The following is a 23,087-nucleotide window of genomic DNA, read 5'->3' as shown; positions in this document are numbered from 1 at the left end:
ACTATATTGCAAATGACTTAGATAGTACTGCAACCATAAGAAATAGGAGAAGGCACGTATTCATAAAAATATAATGAGCTCTATGAAACATTTTCTGGAATACGGTAATTAAAACGCTTCAAATGTTTGCACAAATTTCTGACTGCACGTGAATGCAGCGTAACATCTGCCATGGCCACAGCCCGAGGCGTTGCAAAGAGCTTGGGACGCTCCTGTGGTTGTGATGCGTTCAGGACCCGCCCTCCTCCTCCTGCACTTGTCAAAGGGCACCGATCGCAAATTACATCACACTTCAGCCCACCGAAGCACACGCAAATAACCCATCTGCACGCAGCATTTTTGAAACCGAATTTTAATTATAACAGATCAGAATGCTTCCTTTCAAGAGAACTTTTGACAGCGAAAAACAGCAACTGCAAAAGCTGAACAGCAGACTTGCTCAGTATCTATCCAGGACCAAGCAGCTAGAGCAAGAAAACGCGCTTCTTATAGCTGAAATTAACAAACTGAAGCGCGGCAGCGGGACGGCGGAATGGGAGCAGAGGTACAAAGCAGATATGAAGGATCTGAGGAGAATGGTGGGGCAGATCTCCTTCGAGAAGTCCCAGGCGGAGATGGAGAGGGAGAAGCTATGGCGAGAGTTGCAGACGGTCCGGTCTCTGTGCAGCGAGCAGACCGAGGCGTGCAGGGACATCAGCGGCGAGCTGAAGGGCTGCGAGCAGGAGCTGCAGCAGGCGCACAAAATTAACAGCGACCTGCAGCAGCGGCTCCTTCAACTGGAGAGCGAGTACAAGCGCTTAGAGGACGCGCACAGGTATGAGACGGCCAACCTCCGGCATCGGGTGCAGTCTCGGGTAGTGCCTATCATCACTCAAACTTATCACGGGCCCCCGGTGGTTTCCGTGGAGGAGGTGCAGGAGTACGCCCGCGGGCTGTCCGAGGGATGGATAGAGACGTTTGATATGTACCAACAGAAAGTGGAGGAGATGGAGCAGTCGATCAAAGCGGACCAGGCGAGGCTGTGCGACCTACAGAAGGAGAAGATGCTGTACGCATCCGAGCTGGGCAAACTGCGCACGGAGGCGGAAAAACAGGGCCAGGTTCAAATGCGTCTGGAAGAGGAGCTCATGCACATGCAGGACAAATTCCGAGTGGATTTAAGTGAACACCAGGTGAGTTGGTCTGTCACTAAACTGCAAAAAGCATTTGTCAACAATATTAACATGCGTTATTTGTTAAAATCGCCAAAATAATAATAATAAAAATGCAATATACAGTTTCAAAGAATTCAAACTGAACAATCTACTGATTATTCCGACGAGCCAGGGGAGAGGGGTGAGGCTGCATGGTCCCTCAGCCACACCCACAGTCCATAATGGCTCTGATGCAGCTGCAGCTTTCAGTGCCTGCAACAAATAAATCATGCATAAGTGAGACGCCTGAATAACTCCAAAATAGTTGTCTCATACATAAGACATGCATAACCAAAGCTAAGTGCATGTTTCAGAGACTAAATATCAGATTTAATTAATTTAAGTTTGAGCTAAAATATCTACAAAAAAATATGGTTCCTGCATGTGACATTTGACCTTGGTAAAAGGCTTAAAACGCTGGGACACAATCTTCCTCCCTAGCACTTTCCATCCATCCATCCATTTTCTGTTCACCCTTGTCCCTAATGGGGTCGGGAGGGTTGCTGGTGCCCAACTCCAGCTACGTTCCGGGCGAGAGGCGGGGTACACCCTGGACAGGTCGCCAGTCTGTCGCAGGGCTCCCTAGCACTTTACAGTTGCTAAATGACTTCAGCCACTTAAACCAATTAGCTGTCAGACTGACAAATCCTTACTAGCTTCCCAAAGGTGCTGGGGAATAAAAACGATGGTCGTACTGTGAATAAGTCACAATATTACAGCAACAAATGCATTTCAGTGCAACAAAAATAAGAATAAAAAGTTAAACCCCGTTTTTAGATGATCAACTCAGTGTGTTCTTATTTGTTTTTGCATGAACTGGACTGCAACATAAATTGGCATAAAAAGATTTTAATAATATCATAATTAACTAAAATGATGGAAACTTTATTTTTTTCTTTCTCTTTCAGATAATTATTGAGCAGTTGGAACATGAGAGAAACATTCTGGCTGAGGCTATGGAAGAGAAAATGAGGGAACATCAGCACCTTCTCCAAGTGAAAATGGATATGGGCATGGAGGTGGCAGCATACAGGTGATGAATCACTGTGCTTTAAATTCTGTTCTCAAATTCTAAACAAATAATGACTTTGTGTAAATATTCACACTGAGTAGAAGGCTCTTATTTATTTCAACATTTTGACTTTTCACTGATAAAAAAGACCAGGTTACAGGCCAGATATTTTTTTTCCATAATTAAGCAAAGCAGATTATGATTTTAAAAAAGGAATAAGTAATGCAATTTTCATAAAAAATGGCTATGTAAAAATAAAACTGTTCAAGAAATGACTCCTTCAGGTAAGATTTTTTCAGATTCAAATATAATTTGGAGTAAAAATACATGTGAATACAAACCTAGTTCAAATACAAAGGTTTGCCGTTAGAGAGTAAATTTCGGGTTTATCAAGAATTTTGAAAAAAATTGTTTTTTACTTTAAGTTTCAAACTCATTGGACCACAGATGTGGCCAGCCTACATAAACAAATGACTCACAGGGGATTTCCTGATGGAAAGATGGTTGCCATCAATGCTTTGCAGCTAGAAGCCCGGTGCAGACTTCACATTTTCCGTCTATTTATTTATTTTTTTTCAGTTCGCAGGCCAGTATGCGAGTATGCATGGTTATAACTTTTTATTCACCTAATAATCTAAAATTGTATTTCTGGACCTCTAGACACTCTAAAAATAACCTTCTTTGTGCTTCTTTGACTTATGGGCCAAAAATATTCCAGTGGCACTGGTTCATACTGACAATTTAATTTTCAAATTAACATTAAATTTGTCAGTCATTTTGTGCATCTTCCCTGAGATGGACAGGCGACCTGTCCGGGGTGTACCTGGCCTCTCGCTCGTTGACCACTGGAGATAGGCACCAGCATCCCTCACCACCCCACATGGCATATGCAAGTTGGATAATGAATGGATGGTTGGCTGGATATGTGCATCTCCTATTCCATCACATTCCAAAGGTGCTGTACTGAACTGAGATCTGATGACTATGAAGACCACTGGAGTAAAGTCAATTCATTGTCATGTTCTAGAAACCAGAGCTAAACTTTGTGAGATAGAGCAACAGCATATTGGTATGCCATGGTGTTAAAGCAATTCTCAAATGGAAATAAGGAGCTTAAATTGTGCCAAGTGAACATCTCCCTCACCATCACACCACCACCAGCTCAAACCATTAATACATAGCAGAACAAAATGTGTTAATGTTGTTTACACCAAAGTCGAACCCAAGCAATTTAATGTCTCAGCTTAAAGTCAGACTCATTTTTTTTCGATCTGGTATTCTTTTGGTGAACATTTGTATTTTCACTATATATAAAAGCCAAAATCCACTAAGTTGTTGCATTGTGATTTAATAATTAGACATTTGTGTTCACAAGCAGCTGAACAAGTATACCTAACAAAGGGGCAAGAAGTGTATTTCTGTAACTATTCAGCTGTTTTTGTTCAAATGTTTCTGACTTTTTCCTGTAATATAATTACCTAATTTATATTGATACATTACAAATAATGCCTTCACAAGATTAATGATTACACTCCCTCCACTCATTCATTATGACTTTATATGGATCTCTGCTAGGAAATCTAGTCTGTATAAAACATTTGGATAACAGAACACTCCCTTGGAGATGTGGCAACAGCACCATGTGTTTTTGTAAGTGTCACGAGTCAGCTTTTGCTGTGGGATTTATAGCATAGAACATGGACAGCCAAACATTGTAGTTGTTATTTTTAGGCCAGTCTATTGAAAGGCAAGCTCCAGAGAGGTTGTTCTTTTCAGACACTTTGGTTAGCTAACTCCTGAAGCGTGGCCAAGGAAAGGTAAGTCGTTTCAGCTAAATACAATATGTCTTATTTTTTAACATTTTAAATAACATTGGCTTAGCATCACAGTTTTATGATTACTACCCTATATGGTCAGGTCCAGGATACATACCATCCTGTAAGTCTTGAATTCAGTTTGAGGGGGATGAAATGGCAGACCTGAATGATGTGCATCACCTTGTGAGGTATTCGTCCTGAAGTTTGTTTCATAACCCTCCGGAACACCTTGACATCTCTCATTGATATCATTTGCACTCATGTAAGATATTTATTCTTGTCTTTGTTCAGGACTCTCCTGGAAAGTGAAAGAGTTGGTATGCAAGGTGCTCACAGGAGGATGAGCCAACATCAAAGAGAGAGAATAATAGGTATAGTACCAATAAAGTATTTGCAGTAAAAATATTATCTTTTATAAATGTTTTACTGTGATAAATGAGATTGCTTGCTACACAGTTAATGCAGGAATTATTTACAATTATTTCTTTTCTGGCTTAGATATCAAGGTGCCTGCCCAACATTACTCTCCAAGAACTTCAACCTTAACCTCAAGAAGACATATAGATATGCGGTATGCATCACCAACAAACCTGAGAAGACCACCTGTGACCTCTTCTGGGTCCATAAGTCCCTCCAGGGTTATTCCCATTTCAGTTGCAGGAAGGGCTCGGCATCAGAGTCCAGCATCCAGAAGGGATATGATCTCGTTCAACAAAGCTCGGGCTGCCACTTCTGTGCCTACTACCAGTACCGAAACTGGCCAGGATAAAAACAAAATAAGTAAGCCTGCACAGAAAACGGTAGCAGAGGAGAAAACCATGAGATTCAAACAGGTCCCTTATGAAAGCAAAGCCAGTTTTTCACCAGAGACAAAGTCCGTAAGAGTGGTGTCACCCCCAGCAAAAAGTATTGCTCAAACTGTCACAGAAAGCAAAAGGCAGGTGTCCAATGAGAAAGAGAAAGGTTATGATCCAGATGAGTTCAAAGACAAAGAGAAGGCAGAAACTATAATTGAAAAAAAGATACTGGACTCTGTATCTGTAGAAGAGATTATTGAGAAAGTGATCAAACCTGCAGGTTTAGAAGCCAAGGCATGTTCATCAGGAGACTCTAAGGTCAGGTATCACGTGGAGAAAAGTGAGCAGGAAGACGGCACCACTAAGACACAGATTGTGCTGGAGTCCAAATTCAAAGAAGAGATAGATGTTTCCGAGGACTCTGCCCTGGAGGAATTCCTGAGCCACGGTGTGAAGAAGGTATCAATGGAGGACATAGAAGATACAGCAACAGGAAACATGATTAAGAACCTTATAAGTAGTCTTCAAGGGGGAGAAAACATGGAAAATAAGTCAGTCAATGTGGAAATTATTGAGGAACCCATTGAGTCTTTCAGTGATGAGGAGCTTGAAATTGAAATAAATAGAAAATCAAGTTCTTATGAGCCCTCAAGATATTTCCAAATTGAGGAGATGGAAAACATAACTCACGACTCTGAAGAAGAAAAGAGTGAGGATAATGCCACAATAGCCTCCAAAAGAGGCACAGACCAGCCCAGTGGTGGATCTGTGCATATTCAGGAGTTCTCTAGAAAAAACACATCTCCTAATTTCTCCCGTGAGCAGGAGTTTCATGAGTACTTTGTTTCCACACCAGATGAAAACCTTTCTGAACCTGAAGATGGTGGAGGAATAATGTCATATGGCCATTATGGCATTGTAGATGATCTGTCTGATGAGAGGTATTACCAAGACGAAAGTCTTCCCCAGAGAAAAGTGATAGTGGAGGAAAGTGAGGAATACCAGTACAAGTCAAGCAATCACTCGATCCCCAAGGAAAGTTTTCCAGAGTGCATAATTGAAGAAGAAGTTCGGGTATCGCCTATAGTGCAAGAATCCATGCTTGAGTTCCTGAGAGAGGATTCTTTGGAACCCAAAGAGCAGCTGAAGGGAGCCTTGGAGACACTACAGAGCTCAGTCTCTGGTCCCTTGAGGGAAGAGTTGGTTTTCCTCACAAAAATGAGCAGCGAAAGTCCACAAAACGTGGCAATCAAAAAAGTTGAGCAGTCAAGTGATAATGGAACCATGACTATAGTTGCAGAGCTAAATGTCTCACAAACCCTTGAAGACTCTGGGCTGTTAGAGGAAGGAGATGATATTTCCGAAGAGCAGATAATGAAAGCTCTCAGATCTTCCAACCTGGATCTTGAAAAAGCCTTCCAAGGAGGAGCCAGTTCAGGGTACAGCATCAGAGTGTCCAAAGAAGAGGGGGTTTCATATGCTGAGGGATTGGAAGGCTTTGGCAGTCTAGAGGAATCTGCATCTAAAATAATTGAGAAACACATAAAACTGGAACCATCCGAAAAGTCCTTCACCTTCCAGATGGAGGAGCAGGGTGACCATGGTGAGGAGAGCTCAGAGCAGTCCCAACTCTTAAAAAACCCAGAGAAGATTTCTACTGAAAAAAGAGTTGCAATAGTTTACCTTGAAAGGCCCTCAGAAGACTAACCAGGATTTTTTTTAGAAAGTGTACACATTTATACATAAGCTATTATGCAACATGGCAGTGGCTCTGCTAACAGATGCTTTAACATTGACATACTAATGCGGACAAGGTATTAGAACTACAAACCCCAGTCAATCTATCATGACAAATGTGGATGTTGGTTACAATTTTTGTATTAACTTCATTTTTACTTTCATATAGCTTGGCTTATACACTTTGCATTTTTTAGGTATTAAACTTCTTTGTGGAGCTTTAAAAAGCCTATTTCACAGTTTACAGCAGACCACTAACTCAGTCATCATGTGCCATATTGTTGAATCTTTTGGATCAACACTTATTACAGACCAACCCGGCACTGGGAGTTATGGGTGCTGTGCACCGTTTGCAGATTGGGATTTCTTGTGCCTTGAGCACCTTACCAAAATGGAGTGATGTTGGTAGATGTTACATTCTGAGGACATATGTTACATTTAAAATGAAATTACTGAATATTAAGGATGGATTGAATTAGGATTTCACGTGGAAAATGTCTACTGAATGTGACAAAAAACTAACTGTATTTTGATAATCTACCTGTATTCATTACTGATAGGAAATTATGTATGTTTTAGGAAGAATAATGTGTTTTGAGCAACAGATATAATCTACAAATAGAGAAAAAGTTGTTTGTTTTAACAATATATTTACATGTTATTTTACACTGCTGTGAATTACTGGATTGATGGCAAATAGTCAAGATTCACACAAGATGATGGGGTCAAGTTAATCAACAACTTTAAAGAAGTCTATCTACATATAAATGAAGGCAATAATTAGAAGAAGCAGGATACATTCAAAAATTCTAATGTTTCAGCAATGGTGATAATATGTTTGTGAGACATATTGTGTATGTTTGTGCATATATGTTAGGTATCACAGTGTTGGCATGAGGGATTCAGTTTTGCTCTGACCTAAGAGTGTTCAGGACTATTTGTGGATCATCAGCTTAGTGGCATTGAATGTTCACAAGGGGTTGTTGTCTTGTATGCTGTTTGCCAAGGCAGAATTAGTGTGCAATGCATTCAGTCTGTTTTATTTGTTTCAGACCTTTTCAGCATGTTTGATTATTTCACTTTATAACAATTTATGAAATAACAATTTGTCATTATGTGATATAGCACAGGCATGAGATATTTAGCATAAACACACTTATCTGTTAGAGAAAGAAAGATTTGTTGCATTTAGGTGCCCAGATACATCCTGTTTTCACATATTTTGTGATCTTTTCTCTATTAACATTTATAAATTTGGAATGCATCTTCATGCAAACTGGTATCTGGATACCACGTGCCAACACATTTTATTCACTAAGATTAATATATGGAAAATCTATTGGTTTAAAAAGAGGATATGAGTCAATGTTTAATGAATGTGGAGCAAACAAAATTATATGTATTTCATTTTACTGATTTCTGATAAACAAATGATACAACTGCTTTGGCTGATTGGGCTTTCTGCATTTCATTGATGAATATCTTAACAATATTAAAATATATATATTGTTGGAATGTTTTGTGTGCATTATTTTTCAGTAAATTCACATAATAGGCCAGACAAACTAATTGCTTACATAATGATTATCTACTGCCTCAAACCTTTAGAGGTACCATATTAACCTTGTCCAAAGGTAAAAAAGTGGGGAAGAATGAGATTTCAAGCATCAAATGTAGAGTTAGCATTTTCACCACTGGATGGTATAACTGGAAATGTGTCTAATTTTGTCTGTCTTCTTCTTTGCTGTTGTCTCTTTACCACTTCAGGTGCCCTGAAAAGCAAACATTACATAGTTGATACACTAACATGAAGTTATTAACATTAAAGGGCATATAACACCATACTTTAGAGTCAGAAAACCTTAAAGGGAACAAATCTAGCTAAATCCACTTTTCAGCCCTTAAATAATTTTTTTGTATGCTTTGAGTGTCTAGAAGTGCGGCACATGAAATGTTTCATTCTCATAAAAAAACAGAAATCGCAGAAAAGTGAGTTGACTAAACGCACCTCGGAACAGGAGTAAACTAAGGGTCAGTGAAGCTACACGAACGAGGAATTCACACTAAAGCATTGCAGTACTGCTTTATACAGATCATAAGTAAATGATTTAGAAGTGAAAAAGAAGGACTTAAAACCATGACATGTCCACTTTAAAACATGAATGAATCTCAGTTAAACTTTTTTAGAGCTGAACATTTTTAAAATGAGTAGTTTATGCATACTTAAAGAAGGTATTATCATATAGTCATGTTAAAAAGTAGGACACCCCATTAAATATTTTGTATTTTATTAAGAAATGTTCATACACTGATGTCTAAACTCATCTTGAGAAAAGAAAGTGAAGAAATAGGAGGGCTGTTGCACACCCATGTACACCAAGGTAATAATGCTGGTCAGAATAGGAATCTAAACTACATATTCTGAATGCTAGCACAACAGATTGGGCTCACCACTTTAAAATCCCTTTGGTCTGCTTGTTTTTCAAGTATCAAATCGACTACACTAAGAATGTGATTCATAACTTTTATTGTCCCCTTTGTCCTTGTCATTATCTTACTTAATATACATATTTAAATTTTATGAATTTACCTTTATTTTCAGAACTTTACTATCAGTATCTTTGTCTTGTTCATTGTGTTATGTATCAATGTCTGCATTCAGCATTCCAAACATAACACAATCTCTCTTTGTTCTTGGCTGCCATGAGATAGTAGTTTTTTCTCTCATGCTTTTTAAAGATTTTCTTGATTTTGGAGATCAACAATACCACTGGGAGCTTAATGGCTGGACATAGCTAAAAACAAAAGTTGAAAACACGATGATATATGCCCTTTAATCATCTTTATTTCCAACACTGAAATGTCTTAAAATTTAACACAGTTTAGCAGTAAATTAATCTTCGTCTCCAGGAGTTACCTTGCCAACATGTTCACAGCTTTTTGGACTGCTTTTGATTTCTTGTGCTGAGGACCATACAGCAACTTGTGTACATCCAAGCACTAAAATTGAAACATAAAACAATGACAGTGATATAGGTAGGTAGAAAATAAAAAGTGCAACTCAGTCTGGATGGAAATAAACTGACATCCTAGCAACATACTGGAAGCACTAAACATACCGAAATAACCCCTGTAGCTGTCCAAAGTTTACATAACACATGTGCTGACCACTCGGAGAGTCAAATGAAACAAGATGGATCTGTCATCTTGTTACTGATAGCACTTCAGTAATCTTAAGTGTAGAGAGAGTAAAGGTTGAGACAGCCACAGTTTTCTGTCAGTACACAATCTGGCAGAACAAACGAACAAAAAAACAGAGGTATTATTGTCCAAATCTGTAATGTCATACTCTTTTAGCAAATTGAAAGTAGAGAAAAGTTAAAACATCTGAATATGATAACATACACTGGCATGACATATGATGAAAAAACTTGACTCTCTTTTCTGCAATCATTATAAATAACAAGAAGCAAATGTTTCAAACCAGGAAAGGGAGGGAAAAGCTCCCCTCTGTAGTGGGGAAAGCAAAACAGTGTTACTCTGGAAGAGATCCATCTGGCCTTTTGAATGTTTTTACGGTTGCTAAGGTTGATGTAATGGAAGGCTGTTCTTTTCAGCAATACTGCAGAGGAGGATGGAGGTGGAGTCAACTTTGTGTCTGTATGAACTATTGTTCTTTGTCTTTAGGAGTTCTCTTGCATTCTATCCACTGTATAGGCCAGAGTTTCTTTGCAAAAACAGGTTACTCAATCAGACTGGAAGCGGTTTCATGATGACAGCATTGGAAAATAATTCCTGCTGACATATCCGCTGTGGGTTAGAGTGTTTCAGAAAGGTTACAACTTCGACGTGGGGGAGATAGAGTGAGCCTTGATCCACCCTGTCATTCTTGGACCCCCTCTCTGCTCAGATAGCAACAACAAAACAACATAGCAACTGGGGTGCTTCACTGAGAGGCAAGTTCTTACAAGAATCATATAAGGTCCTTTAGAGACCTTAACCATGACGGGACAAGTGAGCTCATAGGGCAAATCTGCAGCCATCATGCCGTATTTGAAAAATGACACCACTCATTACATAATATGAAGTAAATGAAACTATTGTACATATAAATAAAGATTGATTAAATGAACAAGATATGTAGGTATTTATGGAAATATGCACAATAACTCAGGAATGTTGTTTTGTTTCAGGGGACTGATCGAATTAGGATCAATGTGCAGCAGATAGCAATCTGCCATTGAACCTCTGTTGCCGATCTGTCAGTTTCTATCTATGTTTGACTGAGGAAAAACAAAGTCACTCTGTGTGATATTTTACACCAGGGAAGTTGGCTCTGCACACTGTCCTCTTCCAAGATTAGCCTGTAACTCTGATAACATTCAGCTCTTAAGAGACAGTGGAAATAGCTTGTCTCAAAATGACAGGGACTCTTTGTGTGTATTCTGGACTGGCTTGTCATCATCTCACTGGTTTAAATGTGTTTAAACATGCAGACTCTTGACCTTTAATCAAACGATGTTTATACGAATGTCATATTTGATGACAGTAATAATAACATTCTCGTACATACCTTCTATGTCATCTTCTCCTATCTTAACAGGAAAAACAATTCTACATAAATTGTATGCATTGTGTCACACGATTACCTTTGTCATGGTCCTGTGGGCTTGGTTCACCCAGCCCTCAGTCATTTCAACACCTCCAATCAGCTGAAGAGTCTCTGCTACCTCAGAGCTCAGGTCGCCAAATGTAGATATTTTAGACTCAAGGGAGGCTCTCTGGATCTCCAAACATTTCTGTTGATATTGCACAAGTTAAATAAAAGCATAAAATACAACATTTTTCAAATTCTGATTCAATTTATTAGGAAAAATACAGGGAAAATCTTTCGAAACCATCTCCTCTTGTTGAATTATGGAGTAACTGTGATTAACAAGTTTGTGATTCAGTTTCACCACCAACACATAGGCCTATTTTCTGTTAGGCAACTCATGAAATCACTTAAATAAAACTTGTTTGATACCAGGAAGAAGTCCAAAAGATCTTAAAAAGTAACACATCATGCCCCAATTTAAAGAACCTCAAGAGCAGATGAAAAACAAAGTCATAAACATCCAACAGTCTGAAAATGGATAGAAAGTCATTTGTAAGGCTTTGAAACTTCAAGAAACTACAATGAGAACTAAACAGAGGAAACACATAGAACAATGAGGACCCTGTGGCCTACCACTTATTTACTCCAAGAGCCCATCAACTATTCACCCAGGAGGTTGCAAAAGGGTATAGAACAACATTTGAGTTGGTTTGCATAGCTTTTTACTTGATAAATGACACAGTCGATTCAATACTAGATTTTGTATTTATTCAAATGATCTATTTGATAATACAAATTTGTTAAATGTCCAACAACATATCAGTGTGACAAAAAAGCAGAAAAACAGTTGAAATTTGTAAGGGGCAAATACTTTTCACAGCACTGCATGTATCAAAATTGCATGTGGAGGATTATTCTGTATGTTTTACAAAGGAGTTATGGTGTTGTACTATTTGAGTGAAAAGGGTGATATGTTAGGAGACCGTTTCTAACCTCCTCTTGTCCATTAATCAAGAGATATCGACAGAAGTCATCCTGGGCAGCAAGAAAAGCTGGATCAAGTGGGCCTACAGAGTTCCTGTAAGCACGTAGACTTTGCTCAAAATAGTGACCCGCAGTTTCTACAGCAACATGGAGTAAACAAGACATTCAAGTCAACAGTTTTTAGAATCTCTGATTTGCAGTTTGAATCCTAGTTTGAATCCAATATCATTGTATGAAAACAAAGGTGATTTTTCAACAACAAAAACAAAAAAAAAATAATCTCAGATGTTAGACTTCACATTGCATTTGCCTTTAAGTCAGCAGCAAACCATGCCTCTCACAGCTGGGGTCTCTCAACACAAACAATGGAGAAATTTTAAAGGAGTGCAAACTAAAATATAACTGACTAATCAAAATGTTTCTCATAACATACAATGTTATTCAGTTCAAGACTGAAGGTAATGCAGATAACCCTCAGCAGACAAACTCTGCCTACTTATAAGAAATTCTGATAGGCTACTTATCAAAGAACAAAACAGGTTACATGAAAAGTTCTTAAAGAAAACTCTGAATTAAGACAGTTAAAGCATTCTTCCCTATATCAGAGAAGTATCCCTCTAAATATTTAAATATGTTTTTTAAATGTTATTTTTATAATTACTTTATTTTTCTGGGTTCACTTAGAACCTTCTATAAATACGTTCTAGGTCCATATAGCGTGATGCTTTCAAGCTGATGCTTAATTTATAAAGTGATCTTAAAGAACTTGCCTTAAAGGGAAATCAATTATATTCTAATTCTAATTAGCCTCATTGAGTCCTTCCCTTCTGACAGACCTAGCCAGTTTCTATTAACACACTCACCATTGTGATGTTGGTCTGGTGCAGTAGAAAGGATCATGGCCAGGCTGTGGGAGATCTGAGCTCCCTCTAGATCCTCTGGACTGTGACTCATAGCTATGGTATGAGCCTAGCAGAAACAATCAAGTGAAACAAGACAGATCACTAACCACCAAATAAGAAGGGTAATTATGTAACAAAGGTTGGCAAAGTTCTAAAAGGGATCAACAAAAGTTTACTAACCTTGGAGAGATAGTTTATAGCTTTGTCCAAGTGATCTCTATCCTGTTCAATGGTAGCCATGTCTTTATAAACAGCACACATCCTCTCATGCTTATTGCAATTCTTCAGTAGGTCCAAAGACTTCTCACACTGGCTTAATGCCTCCTCTGGTCGATTTTGCCTGGCATAAACCCTATGAGACACAAACACACTTGCAATATAACCATAATGATGAAGTGGAAATTCTGCAATGCTGTGGGAAAGATTTCTTCTCTTTTTGCTTTTTTGTCATACTAAGTAAATGTTTCAGATCAGCAGGGGTAAATGCAAAATGCAGTTTTCAAATGATGATTTATGAAGGGAAAAGCTATCCACACCAACCTTGCAGAATATTTATGAAAACAAAAAGATAAACCTACACTTCCTGGTTGTGCCGCCTGTGGTAGCAACAACTACTATCAAGCATTAGTAACTAATTATTGGTAATGAGTCTTTCACAGGGGCTGCACAGTGGTGCAGTTCAAGGTTCGATTCCCGGCCCGGGGTCTTTCTGCACGGAGTTTGCATGTTCTCCCTGTGCATGCATGGGTTCTCTCCAGATTCTCCGGCTTCCTCCCACAGTCCAAAAACATGACTGTTAGATTAATTGGTCTTTCTAAATTCTCCCTAGGTGTGAGTGTGTATGTGCAAGGGTGTGTGTTCTGTCTGTTTCTGTGTTGCCCTGCGACAGACTGGCGACCTGTCCAGGGTGTACCCCACCTCTGCCTGGAACATTAGCTGGAGATAGGTACCAGCACCTCCTGACCCCTCTAAGGGACAAGGGTACACAGAAAATGGATGGATGGATGGAGTCTTACACATCGCTGTGAGGGAAATCTGGAAAACTCTTGTTTGCAGATTTGTTTCAGTTTATTTACACAGGAGGGATTTTGAACATGGACAAACTATTTAAGGTCATACAATTAGATTTAAGTTCAAACTTTGATGAAACCACAAGTGGACTTGCTGATGTACAGTACTTCAGATGATTGCCTCAAGTGCACCAAACATGTACCAAGCCTTCACATCACAAACTGATGGATATTCTTCTTCAGGTTCCATGTTTTTTTCTATATGGATAACTGTTCCTCTGGGGTCCGGAGGTTTTAGGAGTGGATTTGTAACCTTTTCCAGATTGATGGTATCAATGACTTTGTGTTTCTTCTGTACCCTAATTTCTTTAGAATGTTGCCATACAGATTTTTTTCAGATGGTGGTATCCAGCCCTTCATGTGGCAGTGTGCTCTGAAACATTTTAGTATGATGAATAAAATATTGAAGAAATTTGTAGGGAGGCAACTGTATTTTCACTGCAGCATATTTAAATAAAACTGTTAAAATGTAAATTCACATTTTGTCCTACTTTTAGTTGAAAGTACACAATAACACTTGTGTCATCACTGTAAGTCTAAATCATGTTCCTACAGCAACTAAAGACCAGACAAGCTGGCATCCTGCAGAGTAGTTTTCTGCAGCTAATTAGTGTTGCATTAAAGACTGTAAGTAGAGAAACAACCCTGTATACTTTCTTTATGCCATCAGCCCAACTTTCTGTCTGTTTCCTCTGAAGGTTAAGGACTTGCACAGCTCCTAATCTGTGCTTGGTTTCTTTCTTCTTCCAGGATGTCTAAATTAGGGGACATTCTTGGTGAGTCAGGGGAAACCACCTAAGCACATCTGGAATTGGACCAAATGGCACAAGAGAAATGTGCACTGCATCTATAATAATTCATGGTTTATTTGTTCTTCTTAAGCTCCCCACTCTTTTGTAGGTAATTTCCTTTTACACTGTGATATTTGAAGGTTCAGTTAACCACCAGCAGGACAAAGGATCCACAAAGCTACAGCATTAACAGCTTCAAACTATCTAATGGACTCTAAATTTAATTTAGCTCTAGTGCAAGGGAAGGGCAAAAGACTCAGAGCTGTGCAGTGTTTGGCTTCATTACTAACAAGAGCATTATAGAAACTCTGTTTGTTTTGGTCATCCGATACAAAAGTGAAAGTTTAGAATAAGATCCATTTGTATGACACTTGTTATATAAAATCTTTGATCAAAGGCACTTTGATCAGTAAGGCCAGAATGTGTGGGGACCAAGACTCCATGCTTGCCAGTATTGACTGAATTCTGCCATAATCATGTCTCTGGAGTGAATGAATTTGGATCCATTGGAGCATTTGCAGATTATGGTATAAAAGCCAATTTCTTCAAATTTTCCAATGGTTCTTTGACTGCACTAGCATGAGTTGATGGACAGCAGAAGATCCCCACCCATTAAAGTTCACTTCAGATCCATTTATGGCAAAACATTGGCTGAAGCCACAGCTAAATTCTCACATTGAGTCCTTCCCTTCTGTCAGCATGGGTAAAGTAAAACAAGGCCTTTCTATCCTTTCATTCACTCTGCATCCTTCCTGACCAAAAGGCAACATGACAAATTCTATTGAAAAATATCAAGAGTCCACAAAGCAGGGAGTAAGGCTGCCAAGCAAGCCACATAGTGTCCTTTTTGTAAATGTTTCCAGAACATGGCTGACGTGAGTTTTCCTGGGCTTCCCTTAGGTAAATGAAACAAAACAGAGGGACAAAAATCTTGTTCTAATACATCTGGAGAGCTTCAGATCATGTACATCCAGACAGATGAAAATTGTACGTGTCGTTAATAGACAGAAAACATTTCAAAAATTATTTCATTAGTAACTTTCCTAAACAGGCAGGTACAAAATTAATAATATAAATATCCCATAGTCTATGCAACCAGAGGGAAGACTTTCAACCTGACCTGTCAGTCTTCACTTTTTCAGCAGCTTCTTTTGTTACTGATACAGTTGTACTTCAATGACTTGATTGGACTTTACGTCCTTTGTACATCAGTTTTCATTTACTCTTTCTTGAAAAGTTTTGTTTGCAAAATTTAACAAATACTAATGCAAGACTTGAGAAAAAACTGCATTTTACTTTAGAGAGTTTTTCTGTATTCATTATCCAACCAGCAGTAGTTTTCTGAAATACACCACAATATTTATCCAATTAAAACCTTTTGACAAAATGAATTCATTTACGGAGGTAACCATAAAAATCCAGAAAAAAAGGCCAAATATTAGGGACAAACAAATAAAGTTTAAGATTTTGAACAGTAAATCACATCCTAGTGGCTGAATGAGCACCTTGAGGCTGGATCTGAAACTTCATGGAATATTTGGAAAACGAATCCACAACTAGAGCGGAGTTTACTTTATTGTTCCAGGCTTTTGTGGGAACATTCCCCTCTATCACAACAGTGTTGACTGACAGAGCTTTTAGCAACGTGCCAAATTCTTAGTCATCATCCAACAAAGGAGATTTAGCTAGCTTACACACACCAGCCAGTCTGCACATTTTTTCAACCACACACGTCAACAAACACTGACTCTCAGAAACAGATAAAGATGGTATCATTTAAAAATTCCCCTAAGTATAGCTCACTTATATACACAGCTTTTGATTTGAAGTAAGGATCACCATTAAATACTAGGATGAATGTAAATCTTTTTGCAAACACAGTCATTGCAAAAAGAAAGACCACACACATTCTTTTATTTCGTAAGTTTACACAGCAGATTATAACAGTTAGTTCATATTCCTCAATAGGTTTAAACAAATTCTAGGTACAATGTGTGCAAAATACCTAAAAAAAAATCCATCTGATGCTCTATGGAGGTTATTTAGCATTTAAAATGTTGAGGTTTATGACAATAACTATAGAAAGAGAATAAACAAGGCGGGTTTGTTTAGAAGGATAGCTGCTTGTCTCTAAACAGAACTTTACACCAGGATTTTAAATTCACAAAGATTAAGTTTAAGACTTCAGTACCAATTATTTTGGACAGATTGAACTAGAGTTACAATCTTTGGCTAAAATAAAAGTGCTGAGACTAAGTACATGATGTACAGATGTAAAGATCAGATTTCTCCAGGCCTTTCATGTTTTGCTTGGAGACCTACTGAATTTGATTCTCTTTTCTCCAAACACCCATAATGCATAAAAAAAGAAAACAGTTGTGTACCCTTTTCCAGTTGTGGTACACTTTATCCCAAGTGGGCTGAACTATGACAAGTGGTTGCCATCTTATGTTACCACAACAGACTGTCTCACTGTGCAGCTCATGATCTACGTGCTAGCTGTCTCCACCGTGATCCTTTAATGCTTTAATCTTTTCCTGAGCATTTAATACCAGCTTTGGTGCCCCTGTTGTTAACTAAAAACAAAATAAAGGAAACAAATCAAGTAAACGTAAGTTCAACATTTGTTAAGTTACACAAATCTAAAAAGAAAAAAGCACAGACAAGCTTTGTGAGGTTTAAAAGATCCACAAATAAAGATGGAAGCCAAATCCAAACAATCAAGCAGAACACATTATTAGTGATTAAATACAAATGCAGCAACCCACCCAAAAGCATCTGCAAACATTAGAGACCAAAGCTTGAGGAAAATTCAAGTTTTGTTCAAGCGAATGTGAAATACAAACATCTATGCCACACAACAACTCGCCAAACACGCCTTTCAACTTGCAGTAATATACCGCCATCTATTGGCTAAACTAACTATTTACCTGTATACATTTTTTGTTGTTAAAAAAAAGTTGCAATTCCATGCTTCAAAAACTAATGTGAATGTACATATTTTTACCCATATTGACCTAAACCTTCCACTGGATTTAATAACTTATTTATTTATTAACCATCCTGTGAGGTTTAACTTAACTTGAACCAATAGTATTAACTTAATGCATAAGCAATTTACCATTTTTCAGAACACCTATAAAACATGCAGTAATTCATATTATACACATATGGTTGATAATTATAAAAAGGTTTTTAATATCAAAGTGTAATTAACCCCCTTCTGAAAGCAAAACCCCATCCCTGGCAAACTTTGAAAGAATCCAGCAAAGTGGACAGAGCCAAGAAACATGGCCAAGTGTGAGGGGATGAGCGGAGGGGGCATAGAGCTGTGGTGAGGAGGAAAGAAGGACTGTTCTCAACTTATTCACTTTGTTGCTATATTTATCAATTTTTCAGACAACTCTAGTGACTTTTTTTCAAAATAGTGATAAATAGTTAGAGCACAGGAGACTCATTCCACTCTGTGTCCACATTGCAATAAATCTCATATTGGTAAAACCAAGTAAAGGTTATTGATCAAAGCTCGCCAGTCGCCATTGCAAAGCTGCTACCCCAACTCCTGACTTTCCAGAGAATGGCTGGGGGCAAAAGAGGACGGAGGCAGAGAGTGTTGTGTTGTACCGCTGCAACCAGCACGAACATTCAAGAGCCTCAGAACCATTTGACCAAAGAGGCAAGTAGTGAGACGATTTTAGGTCAAATAATGCAGAGCTAAAAGAACTGCACAAAAATGTCAAAAATCGCACAAAGGGATAAAGATAGAACCCCAAATAATAATAATCAGTTTATCAGCAAAAGATGATTTGGGGGTGAGTTTCACTTTAATAATTTTTATATTTTAATGTAAAAGCTAGCTGCAACAAAGTAACTGTTTTTTGTATTTTCCAGCCAAAAATAACAAAACTACACACATATATTCTTCTCTTGTCGATATCTTGTACCTGCATAGACCACTGGTGATTTCCAGCTGAGTCTTTATCTTCTCTTCCAGGTTCATATCACCATGTTGATAAAGCTCCATCAGAACTTTATCTGCCTCCTGGAAAGATGAGACCGCCTCCTCCAAAGTTTAATGGTCAAGGTCTTTTTGAACTTTTATTTTGAGTTTACTTTTACAATACAGTTTGTATTATTGACCTCCCAGAATTTTATTAAAGGATATTTGTCTGTAAGAAGTGAAGCCCCTCCTTTTGTGAGGTGCACACTTAGACGGCATGCGAGAACCTCAAGCTTTTCATCTTCACTGTAGGCCGAGACGGAGGAGCGAAAAAGAAGCAACTCTTTGGCAACTGCCAAATGCTCCAGGGCTTGGAGTCCCCAACCTAATAATAAAGCAGAATTTATGTTGTTATTAAAAAGAAACTACTAATAATTAATATGTGGTGTTTGGAAGAAGAAACAAAAAACGCAAGCTGACGAATGATTTGACAATCACACAGGAACATCATCCATACTGATGTGAAATTTGTGTGAAAAAATTTTGGAGTGACTTCAAGACCAGACTTAAATGATGCAGCGGCATGACTTTATGTTTGAAAATCATAACCATGTAGATGCATTGTAATAATTCAAGAAAGACGAGTGGATCAAAACTCTTCCACAGAAATGTGAAAGGCTGACAGTAAATTCCTAACTATTGCCACTAAAAGTGGAACAACCAGCTACTTGTTTTAGGGAATAATTACTTCACAAGTGGTAGTTTAAGACTGTATGAATAGCTTTTCGCATAATAAATAAAATAATTTAAAAAATGCTTTCTGCATTTATTCATGCAACCAAAAACAGAAAAAAATCTATGGGATCCAATCACTCTTTCGATGCACTGATACAAAAGGAATCATTTAATATTACCTTTGAATTGAAAGTATGCTTTAGCCAGCCTGGCATGAGCCTGTGCGAGTTCTAACTGTTTCTCCCCACACACAAGTCGTGTCAGAGCCACACATCGCACCAAGTCCTGGATGCATGCATCAAACTGAACACACAGAGTTCAACAATGTTAGAGCCATTTGTATAATTCACCAAACGTGACGCAAACATTTGTTATAACAATCAAATATACTTTTTCCTTTAACATACCTATATGAAAAAAAAAGAAAAAAATATTGTGTGAAGTTGAGACTCACCTTATTTCTTTAGATGTATTTTTACAACAAAAATGAAGGTTGATAAAATCTTTTTAAAATTAGTTTATATCTTTATTAAAAACGTTGTTGTTCAGTACAACTTTAGAAAAATTTGATGACACTTTGATGTTGGACACTTGCATGTCATGGGAAGTATTTAGAATTTTCAATGTACATGTTTACATACACCCTCCATAATTGTTCTAAACACGTGAAACATGTCCAAATAACTCATCTTTTTTTGGAGCACTATATATACATAGAGAGAGAATACATATATTCTGTCTTGTTACCTTCTGGTTGTCCTTGTTCGTCTGAGCTCGACATCTGAAGTGTTTGAGTTTTTCTTCTGGAGACATCATCAAAAACTCATCCTTGTCATATTTTACTTCTGTAGGTCTGTCGGAGAATCGACCACTGTTGGTACTTTCATCACTCTCAAGGGACCTGAATGTTTGGTGGAAGAAAACACATTTGCACTACAATGCTATTTCTGGACTGGAATAGTTTGTTTTTTTTATTACAAGCAGAAGTGGGTAACCAAAAATTGTACTCAAGTACGTAGCACAATTAAAATAAAATAAAAAACTAATAAAATAAAAACAATTATAGCGCAAAAAATTCAGGTAAAATAAATATTTGTATTTTTTTTTCCAATATAAAACTGTATATTTGCCTGGCCGCCAAACGGCCCAGCAGGCTCAGCAAATAAACAACAAACAGGTTGCGTACAAAGTCTCGCTAACACAAAACTGCAGGACGTCTCTTTGTCTTAGCATTTTTGGTTAGTGTTTCTTCTTCATTTACCTCACTGTAGAGTTTCCAGAAATTTTACCATATCTGTTAAGTCTCCCGTTTGCCTGGAAAACTACCATTTTTAACCCCTCTATCCCGTATTATGGCGCTACGTCGGAAGAATACTTACGCAGTCGAGGAATGATTCCGTTCTTTTATTTCTGCTTGATCGTCTTCCATTGTAAACTAACGTTGAAGACGGTTGCCGTGGTTACACTGCCAGAGTCGCTTCACTGCTGCCTGTTGTCTAGAAGCTGTTGTATACTGATATAAAACAGTATCAATTTGTGTTTAGGTTAGTAGGCCCTAAACATAAATTGCTTCTGAATTATAATCGAAAACATCCGTTGTTATTGTAGCCGCCGCCGCCTGTAGCCTCTTATTGAAGCCACACTCAGTTGCTAACTCACTGCTACAGAAGCACAAGGAAGTGGGCTACATTCAAGAACACTGACAGCTCAGAACAGTTATGATTGAAGACTTTCCAAAGCTTTTGGCATGTGGAACCAAAAACGCGTTGTTAAAGCTACATTGGATTTTCCTTGAGTTATCTTTAGTTGATTTTTAGTGAGTTATAGTATTTTTCAGGTCATTGTTATTATTTCATTGGGATATAAATAAACATGAAAATAAATCTTTCAAATGCTGTTATACAATTTATCTCCACAAGATGTCAGTATAGTTACACAAAAGTAATTGTCTCCCTCACTTGCCATGGGAAGAATTATATCAGTGTTGTGATCTTTACGAAGTGATGGTTTTATTAGACACATATTTTGTAGCTTTAAGCACATGATGCTCTCTGATGTTATTTCTTTATCAACGTTTTTAGGACCACAATGTTGTGTGTACTGATAACCGTTAACTTACCCAGACTTTAATCTCAAATCCTGTGTATTATTAGAAGAAACACACACACTGCTGGAAATCAAAATCATTTACAGTACCATATGAATGCATTTACACCCTTTTACCTTTTCCACATTTTTTTATGTAATAGGTTGATCATATATTTTTCCGCAATTAAAAATGTTGATTGGGGCGGGGTTTATTTATAAAGACGTGTGTTGTCCAATGAGGACACGTTAACCAACCAATCACATGTCGGTGATGAACTCATAGTCCACGTTGGTCTGAGTCTGAAGCGCCTTTGCATATGCTAGGCCATTCGTATGCTCAGTAGAGTCGTTAACACCTCCCGCCAGCCCGCTCCCCGCACCTCCACCTCCTTGTGGGACCCCGCAATCGACAGCATTCGACTGCGGCCGACGGAAATGCGCTGCGCCACCAACTGTCGGTTGCTGTCGACAGCTGTCGCTCACGAGCTGCGCTCGCGTCGGTATACAGGGTCAAAAACGCCACTTTTCGTTTAGTGTAGGGTGGTTTTTGTTGGTTCTAAACCTTTTCAATTTCAGAATAATTAAAAAGTACTAAGCTTTGTAGGACTATGAGTGGTGCCAACAAATATTTTCAGAAACATCTGAGTTTATTTTGAGTGAGATCTCAAAAGATGTGAATACTTATGCATCTATTATTTTTAATGCTTGTAATTTTTTTTTCATAAATGTACACAAATTTCAGATTTATTTTTCAAGATTTTTATTTTTAAAATGTTTGTTTTTCAAGTATGTCTATAATGTACACTTCAGGGATAAACTTATTCATATCCCTGGCAGATTTAAATTAAAAGTAATTCCTATTCAACTGCGAAGTTTGTTTCTAATTAGCTCAGTGTACAGATTCTCTGTTAGATTCATGTTGGGTATCTGGCTGGGCCACTTCAAAATCTTAATGTTAGTTCTACTGGAAGAAACACTTTGGTCAATTTAATATACATATAATTTTGCAAGGATTGTGAAAACCTTGGCCCATCTGTGACGAAATATGGAAAAGGTAAGGATGGAGAATGTGTGAACATTTTCAGGTGGCATTTTATAATCTTAGCCTATGCATTGCAAAATGCATGTGGCTAAACCAGTATGTTCATGTTTATAGTTATTATAAAGAAAGGTTATCAAATAGGATGAAGTCAGTGTAGAGCTCAGGATGAAAGGTGTCACTCAAAGACAGTTCTTCCTATTTTCACTCCTAAATTGTATTTTCTTCAATAGTTAGTTGAAGAAAATTTTACTTCAATAAGTTACTGAATGAAACAAACATAAGGGATTTTGTTCTATAAAAACATCTTTGGATTTCACAGAAAAGCTGCATTATATTCACGGAAAAAGTAGAGGAAATGTACATTTACTTGTAAAAATATTCC

General features: G+C 37.9%; 2 protein-coding genes across 3 annotated transcripts; one reads left to right on the top strand and one right to left on the bottom strand.

The window, feature by feature from the left end:
* Positions 1–247: 247 nt before the first annotated feature.
* On the top strand, positions 248–8,067 carry synm (synemin, intermediate filament protein). Its single transcript, XM_028038121.1, has 4 exons — positions 248–1,172; positions 2,102–2,226; positions 4,314–4,393; positions 4,521–8,067. Exons 1-4 carry the CDS (start codon positions 372–374, stop codon positions 6,524–6,526), a joined length of 3,012 nt encoding a protein of 1,003 aa, XP_027893922.1. The 5' UTR covers positions 248–371; the 3' UTR covers positions 6,527–8,067.
* ttc23 (tetratricopeptide repeat domain 23) lies at positions 7,594–21,247 on the bottom strand. 2 transcript variants are annotated; one of them, XM_028038141.1, is made up of 11 exons: positions 20,955–21,247; positions 20,323–20,476; positions 19,755–19,878; positions 19,066–19,225; positions 18,845–18,970; positions 13,220–13,391; positions 13,001–13,106; positions 12,147–12,274; positions 11,206–11,355; positions 9,474–9,556; positions 7,594–8,328 (listed from the first exon to the last, which is right to left on the bottom strand). In XM_028038141.1, the coding sequence occupies exons 1-11, from the start codon at positions 21,002–21,004 to the stop codon at positions 8,217–8,219; spliced, it is 1,365 nt and encodes a 454-aa protein (XP_027893942.1). In that variant the 5' UTR covers positions 21,005–21,247; the 3' UTR covers positions 7,594–8,216. The 2 variants fall into 2 exon arrangements, with proteins under 2 accessions (XP_027893942.1, XP_027893934.1); XM_028038133.1 differs by lacking the exon at positions 20,955–21,247 and adding an exon at positions 20,837–20,918.
* Positions 21,248–23,087: the final 1,840 nt, after the last annotated feature.

The sequence above is a fragment of the Xiphophorus couchianus genome, chromosome 2 (assembly GCF_001444195.1).
Source record: "Xiphophorus couchianus chromosome 2, X_couchianus-1.0, whole genome shotgun sequence".
Lineage (NCBI taxonomy): Eukaryota > Metazoa > Chordata > Actinopteri > Cyprinodontiformes > Poeciliidae > Xiphophorus > Xiphophorus couchianus.
This window is presented reverse-complemented; position numbering and strand designations above follow the sequence as displayed.